This window comes from Herpailurus yagouaroundi, unplaced genomic scaffold, assembly GCF_014898765.1.
Source record: "Herpailurus yagouaroundi ecotype Mexico unplaced genomic scaffold, PumYag 210, whole genome shotgun sequence".
Taxonomy (NCBI): Eukaryota; Metazoa; Chordata; class Mammalia; order Carnivora; family Felidae; genus Herpailurus; species Herpailurus yagouaroundi.
The window spans coordinates 28,030,109-28,038,417 of NW_024412441.1; the positions used below are offsets into that span (position 1 = coordinate 28,030,109).

The 8,309-nt window shown below is 36.1% G+C and overlaps 1 protein-coding gene across 4 annotated transcripts in view; it reads left to right on the plus strand.

Moving 5' to 3' along the window:
* Positions 1 to 8,309, plus strand: part of LOC121016484 (E3 SUMO-protein ligase RanBP2) — an 83,591-nt gene that overhangs the window by 47,324 nt on the left and 27,958 nt on the right. For 3 of the 4 annotated variants that reach the window (XM_040454164.1, XM_040454161.1, XM_040454163.1), the window contains exons 16-18: positions 787 to 966; positions 1,050 to 1,133; positions 5,142 to 5,277. In XM_040454164.1, coding sequence (XP_040310098.1) covers positions 787 to 966; positions 1,050 to 1,133; positions 5,142 to 5,277 — 400 coding nt within the window. Of the gene's footprint in view, positions 1 to 786; positions 967 to 1,049; positions 1,134 to 5,141; positions 5,278 to 8,309 lie in introns of those variants that run through there. The other variant, XM_040454165.1, reaches the window with a different exon arrangement.

The following is an 8,309-nucleotide window of genomic DNA, read 5'->3' on the forward strand; positions in this document are numbered from 1 at the left end:
GAGAGGGAGACACAGAATTGGAAACAGGCTCCAGGCTCTGAGCCATCAGCCCAGAGCCCGACGCGGGGCTCGAACTCACGGACCGCGAGATCGTGACCTGGCTGAGGTCGGACGCTTAACCGACTGCGCCACCCAGGCGCCCCGGGAATAAAAGATTTCTAAGGCAGAACATTTATTTTTTTTTACCTTGGCAGTGTACTCAAAGTAAATATTGCAGCCTAATGCTTTGCTGTTAATGAATTTTGCAGTTAAACATTTCACTGAAATCAGAAATAGTTGCTGACACTTTTCAGATTATTTCTCCTCCTCTTTACCATTTGCTGTGAACTGTCTTTTTTTTCTTTTCTTTTTTTTTTTTTAACTATCAGCAGTTTTAGACTGTTATGATGTTATTAACTTTAGTTGTACTCAACTTTCCAAGTATTTTGTTGATTAATTCATGTTGCTGCTCTTAAATTAGGATTGATATTGTCTGGTCCATTCTAGCACCTGTGTTTCTCTCCCCATTCACAATCAATAAAAATCAGTAGCTTATTTTGTTCATGTGGGAAAATCTTCCTAAGTTAACATTTCTCTACCATTATTATGGCTAATAGCAGGGGTAGATATATCATACACTTTAGAATCAGAAGACTTTAGATTACACAGCAGTTTCACCTATGTTCCTATGTAGAGTGGTTATTATACAAGAGCGAGAAAATAGAAGCACATCCGTAAGATAAAATCTTTGTATTTGTTTCAGAGTTGTTTATTTTTGCAAACTTGATTCATGCCTTTTGTTTTTAGTTGCCTGTGCCGCTGGAGTCTGTAAAAGAGATGCTTAACTCAGTCATGCAGGAACTTGATGATTATAGTGAAGGAGGCCTGCTTTATAAAAATGGTTCTTCTCGAAATGTAGATTCAGAAGTAAAACATTCTACACCATCTCCCACCAAATATTCTTTATCACCAAGTAAAAGTTACAAGGTAAGTACAAAGAAATGAATTATTCCATTGCAGAATATATTTCTATTCTAAATGTTTTAAATATTATCTTGTTACTTTTTTAGTATTCTCCCAAAACACCACCTCGATGGGCAGAAGATCAAAATTCTTTATTGAAAATGATCTGCCAGCAAGTAGAGGCCATTAAGGTAGATCACTTAATATCTCTAAACTGTGTCTCTTCTGTTCCAAGATTTCTTCCTTCACCATTCCCTCACATCTTTGTAAAGCCATTCAAAATGACCCTTTGCCATGCTACAATAGAGTTATGCATATTGTTTTGCATACGTCTACCTTGACACTTAACCATATTTTTCCTATGTTTTTAATTATAATTTTTTTAATTTTTTTAAACTTTAATTCTAGTGTAGTTAACATAGCATTTATATTAGTTTCAGGTGTATAATACAGTAATTCAGTAATTCCATATATTACTCAGTGCTTATTAAGATAAATATATTCTTAATTCCTGTTACCTATTTCACCCATTCCCCCCCATTCATCTCCCCTCTGGTAACGGACTATCTGTTCTCTATAGTTGAGTCTGTGTTTTTGGTTTGTTTCTTTGTTTTTAAAATTTTATTTCTTATTTTTTAAAATTTACATGGTGCAACAATGATTTCAGGAGTAGATTCCTTAGTGCCCCTTACCCATTTAGCCCATCCCCCCCTCCCACAGCCCCTCCCATAACCCTCAGTTTGTTCTCCATATTTATGAGTCTCTTCTGTTTTGTCCCCCTACCTGTTTTTATATTATTTTTGTTTCCCTTCCCTTATGTTCATCTGTTTTGTCTCTTAAAGTCCTCAAATGAGTGAAGTCATAAGATTTTTGTCTTTCTGACTAATTTCACTTAGCATAATACACTCCAGTTCCATCCATGTAGTTGCAAATGGCAAGACTTCATTCTTTTGATTGCCGAGTAATACTCCATTGCGTGTGTGTGTGTGTGTGTACATATACATATATATATCACCTCTTCTTTATCCATTCATCCATTGATGGACATTTGAGCTCTTTCCATACTTTGGCTATTGTTGATAGTGCTGCTTATAAACATGGGGGTGCATGTTTCCCTTAGAAACAGCACACCTGTATCCCGTGGATAAATGCCTAGTAGTGCAATTGCTGGGTTGTAGGGTAGTTCTATTTTTAGTTTTTTGAGGAACCTCCATACTTTTTTCCAGAGTGGCTGCACCAGCTTGCATTCCCATTTCTTTGTTTTGTTTCTTAAATTCCACATATGTGTGAAATCGTCTGGTGTTTGCCCTTTTCTGGCTTAGTTTGTTTAGCATTATACTCTCCAGATCCATCCATGTTGTTGCAAATGGCAAAGTTTTCTTCTTTTTTATGGCTGAATAATATTCCGCAGTGTATATGTGTATGTGTATACATACACATACACTACATCTTCTTTATCCTTTGATCTATCATTGGACACTTGGGTTCCTTCCATAATTTTGCTGTTGTAAATAATGCTATAGTATATATAGGAGTGCATATATCCTTTCGATTCATGTCTTTATATTCTTGGTAAATACCCAGTAGTGTGAATACTGGAACATATGGTAATTGTATTTTTAATTTTTTGAGGGACCTCCATTCTGTCTTCCACAATGACTGCACAAATTTGCATTCCTGCCAACATTGTGTGAAGGTTCCTTTTTCTCCACATCCTTGCCAACACTTAACTGTTTCTTGTGTTTTTTATTTTAGCCATTCTGACAGGTGGGGTGATATCTCGTTGTGGCTTTGATTTATATTTCCCTGATGATGATTGATGTTGAGCATCTTGTCATGTGTCTTTTGGCCTTAACCATATTTTTGAAATTACTTGTTTCTGCTTCCTCACCAGGTGTGAATTCTTCCAAGGGAAAGACTCTTTTATCCAAAACATAGCAGCATTCCTGATGTAGAGGTGGTTCCCAAGTGATTGAATTGAACTAGTAAAACTAATTATACTTTGACCTAGTTCATTTCTCAGACTGGTTGTGTGTGTCATATTTTATAGCTAGGTATTGGTCTAAGTTTCAGACAGTCTATCTTTTTAATCCTGTCGAATGAATTGGACTTGATTATGTAAGGAAATGCTTATTTATTCATGATTTTATTTTAGCTGTATGAGAGTAACCTTAACTGTAAGGCTCAGAGGAGCTTTATTTACTTCTTTGGAATTGGAACTATAAGTAGGTTGTTTCATGCTCATTGGGCAAGAATTAAATTGGTCATACTTGTAAAGTTACAGCAAAGAGATCCTGATACATGTTCAGTTATTACAGTGCTATCAGCAATGTGTGAGACTTAACAAAAATACTGTTTGGAAGGGAACAAAATTTCGAATTTGCACAGAGATTTTGTATGCTAATTTTATATAATCATGGCCTATTTTGATATTCTGTACAGTCTTTTCTAACCTTAAATGGGTTTCAGGCACCCAGCATTGTATTCCTTGGCAGTGTAGTGGAGAGCATTACTCTGTGTTCTTGAAAAGCTGGGTTCTAGTAGTAACTCTGCCACTAATTAATGCTCTTGACCCAAGCAGTTCTTTTCTGTTTGCTTGGCTTCTCATCTGTAAAGTGAGAATTGTTGAAACCAGTTATTAGCACATTTTCTAGTTGTTTGAATTTTAAAAATTATGATTATAGTATAATTGCATGTTCAAAACTACAGTCCAGATACCAGTAGAGACTACTAAATTTTTCCAGGTGATTCTATCAGTTTCTTATTTTTGGATGTGCAGCATCTGGGCTAATAAACACGGTAGATAGTTGGATGGGGAAAATTTTATTTAACTTGAAAGTTTGAGATATTTTTTATCTCAGTATATATGGCTTTGGGAAATATCTATTGGAAAACACTTGTAGAAGAAGAAAGCAGACATCCTGGATCTGTGACCTCACTTATAACTGGTCAGATACCTGGGCCTATATACAAATATTTGATACTGTTTTTAAAAAAGTGGCCTGTTGGGGTGCCTGGGTGGCTCAGTCAGTTGAGTGTCCAACTTGGACTTAGGTCATGATCTCACAGTTCATGAGTTCAAGCCCCGCATCGGGCTCTGTGTTGACGGTGTGGAGCCTGGAGCCTGCTTTGGATTCTTTGTCTCCCCCTCTCTCTGCCCCTCCTTGGCTTGTGTGCAGTCTCTCTCACTCAAAAATAAATAAACGTTAAAAAAAAAAAAGTGACCTGTCGACTGATACCACTGTAGTTTCTTTGGAAAAGGAATAGTTTCTTGATAAGTACCTGTTTTGGAAGGGACATTTTGTAGCTTGGGGTTGTGAAGGGTGTTATTTAGTTGTCTATAAACAGCGGTTTGATAACCAGCTACATAGCTATTATTAGAAAGCAGTGTGTCTGGTGTTTTGTCTAGGCAGCAGGGTGGTATTATGAAAACATTTTTGCAATAAAATCTGGTTTGAATTCAGCTGCTGTTTTCTGCGTCTTTTTTCTCCCCCTCATTTTAAGAAGTGAGTTAATATTGCTTATTTGTATAAGGATTGAGAACTTAAGTACAGTGCCTGGTCTATATTATTATATGTATATAATATATTCTGAGAAGATATCAGGTGTTTTCCCTTTCCTAGTGGATCATTAGAGCATCAGCCTTGAAGGATTTGTAGTGTTTTGTTACATCAGATGTGCGTAAGCAGAAAGCTAGTGGTGGGAGGTAATTTGGAACATTGAGTAGCCCAGATGGACTGGAGAGGAAAGCATTGTGGAAAGGAGGTGGTGGAAGGACGGTTGGGACAGTACTTCTGAGGACCAAGAATATCAGAGAAGTGTAATTTATAGGTACTTGTATTTTTGAACAGGGAAGTGTCTTGGCTAGAACTCAACTTTAGAAAGATTAATTTAGGTAAGTGTGGAAAGGAAATGGAGATGAGGCCATCTAGGAGGTTATCAGTTGTTTAGGTGATAGCTAACTCTAACTAACCTCGAATGCATTAGGTAATGGTACTAAGGAATGAAAGAATGGGAACAAATAAGTTTTAACAAATTAAGGATGATTTTCTTAAATCAGTACCTGGTACTCAGATCTTACTGGAATATAAAAACTCTAAAAAAGCATCATCGAGTATTTACATTTAAAATATGTGTTTGCTCTAGCACTGTTTCTGGCATGATAAAATTGCTTATGGTTGTTTTCTTTCTTCCAACAGAAAGAAATGCAGGAGTTGAAACTAAATAGCAGTAACTCAGGGTCCCCTCATCGTTGGCCTACAGAGAATTATGGACCAGATTCAGTGCCTGATGGATATCAGGGATCACAGACTTTTCATGGGGCTCCACTAACAGGTTAGTTGGCAACTGGATAATTCCAGTTTTTAGTAAAATCACTGTACTTCCCCCTCCTTTACATAGATAACTTGTGAACTCACCTTGTCTATATACATTTGTTTATATACGTGTTTATATATGTCTGCTTATATGTTTCTTAAGCTGTGTATGGTATTACTGAGATTTTTCATAACTCCAAGTAGAAACAAAACAAGCTTTCTATGAACCTGTGTATATAAAGACTGAAAGAACCCCTCCATACATACCTCAGAGAAGCTGAGACTGAGATAGAACAATTTCTTACAATTGGGAAATGTTACCTGATGTTGTTGTGCATTAAGAGATGGCTAATTAAAACCTCTTCAGGAATTACTTTGATGATATACTTAGATGTATGACATTCATAGGAAATCTTGTTTATTTTGAAATACAGTGGTTGGTTATACAAAGGAAGGAGGGGGAGCTGGACCATATTGGAATTTGAAGTTGTGGTCTCTAGAACTGACCTCTTGAGCCGTTTTGTGTGTTTCAAATGTGGAGATGAAACTTTGCCTCACATGATTATATGAGCGTTTGTATATGTGTGGATATTAGGCATTTACTTTAGAGTATTTAGTAAACAATGAACCAAGGGTGTTCCTGTGGGTTGTCTGTGTGCAAAAGTGCTTTGCGCATGTAATTTTATTTAATCATAGTAACCAGAATGGTAGCTACCATTATGAATCCTATTTTTATAGTTGAGGAAGTGGGTTTAGAAAGGTTAGGCAATTTATCCATTATTGTACAGCTAGTTATTGGTAGAGCCAGAGTTTAAACTTCAGTGGTCTCACTTTAAAGCCACTCACCTGTATGATTATGTTGCCCACAGACCACCAGAAATGATAAAAATGTTTTTTTTTTTTTTAATGAGATAGATTCTGAATTGTTATTACCCCCCCCCCCCCCCCCCCCCCCATTGTTTTTTAACCAGGGATGATTTAGAATAGTGTGTTCCAGTTTAGATGAGCACATTTATGTGATGGTCCATAGGGCCATATTGAAGGCAGCCTCACTGTCCTCGTGTGACAGTGTCTTCTAAATGCAGGAAAAATAGGGGCGCCTGGTTGGCGCAGTCGGTTAAGCGTCCGACTTCAGCCAGGTCACGATCTCGCGGTCCGTGAGTTCGAGCCCCGCGTCAGGCTCTGGGCTGATGGCTCAGAGCCTGGAGCCTGTTTCCCATTCTGTGTCTCCCTCTCTCTCTGCCCCTCCCCCGTTCATGCTCTGTCTCTCTCTATCCCAAAAATAAATAAACGTTGAAAAAAAAAAATTAAAAAAAAAATAAAAATAAAAAAAATAAATGCAGGAAAAATAATAGGAAAAATCTTTGTAAAGTCACACTTACTAAATGTCACAAGTCATAGGTAAATACATGAGATGTCAAGAGTTCAAACACTGCTCACTTAAAAACCTTGTGCACTGTATAGAGCCTTGCATAGAGAAGATAAGTAAACCGGCTAGCCTTTTCTAGAGTTTTTTGAGTGCTGTGTGGAATTGATCATTTAGCAGCTTTTGAGTCACAATTTCCATTTCTTCTATGTACAGACATAAAAGGTCTTCTGGTTGTTAAACATAACATTCACATTGTCTCATTTTATTCTTGCAATTACCCTATGAAATGTGTAGAAGCAGCACATCCTCATTTTACAATTGAGAAAAATGGAGACCCCAAACACCTCATTGACAAGGTCACAAAGCAGTTTTGTGGCCCTACAAGGTGGAGAGCTCAAGTCCCCCATTTGCCGTTCCTGTGTTTATAGATTTTGTTTTTCTTAATAACAGTAAAAATATACCAAGGTAGTTCTTGTCTTTTTAAATAAGATAATTAAAAAAGAGTGATTAATAAGCTTATAGGAAATGAAGTACTGAACTGTGTAAATAAACTAAAAACTAACTGTACCACAAAGAGTGCTGTTAACATTTTGGAGCATTTCCTTCTGGTTCTTTCTCTTTGTTTACATAAAGAATTTTTAGTGATATTTTTATCATTGTCCTATATGTAGATGAGTAATCTGTTTTTTAAATATTAGAGTTCTGAGCATCTTTCTTAAATATTTTTTGAAAATACTGTTAATGAATACAAGGTATCCCATCATGTGGAAGTACTACAAATTTTATTTCTTTATTATTTCCAGTTTGCTGTTAGAAATAATGCTGTGAACACATTCTTAGGATTGTTAGGGTATTTAAAAAATACTTCTGTGTTGGGAAATTGCCTTCTGGAAAAGCTATGCCAGTTTATACTGTTATCACCAATATCTGATAGTGCCTACCTCATTGCATTCTTGCTTAGTGTTAATTATTACCAGTTTCTAAAAACCACCAATTTTTAAAACAAAAATGGTATCAGTTTTCATTTTTTTAATACTGGGCATGTTCAACACTTTATAATCTTTTATATTTCCTGAATTATCTGTTTGTTTGGTGCTTTTTTTCTACTAGATTATTTTTAGTAGGTTTATAAGAACTTTAATTATTTGTTCACTATTAAGAGTCACTAGTTACTGATAAAGTCACTAGTTAAATTTCAGACTTTATGATTCTTGGGTCATATCCATCAACTTGTTCTGTGTTCTGTTTCTTTTTTCTCCCCCAGAGTGTTTCCAAAATAACCATCTTTACCAGGCAGTCCATTAGTTTTCCAAATTCAAACAAGCTTCTTTAGCAATTTTTACTGTTCTAATCCCTATAAAGAGAAGATAAATAGACTGGCTAGTCTTTTTCAGGTCTTTTTCAGGGCTTTCTAGAATCAGTTGTTTAGCACCTCTTGGATCACGATTTCCATTTCTTCCATGTTAAGGCATAAATGGTCTTTAGGTTTTGTTCTCTGATAAAACTTTCATAAAACAGATCAAACAAATGATTGTGGTGGCTTTGCCATGAACATGAATGTCTTCTAGGTGTTGGTTTCCTGATGAAACTCATACAAAACAGGTGGAACAAATAGTTTGGACATCAGCATGAGTGTCAGTCATGATGTGCCTTTTTTTTTTTTTTTTTTTTTTTTTTTTTTT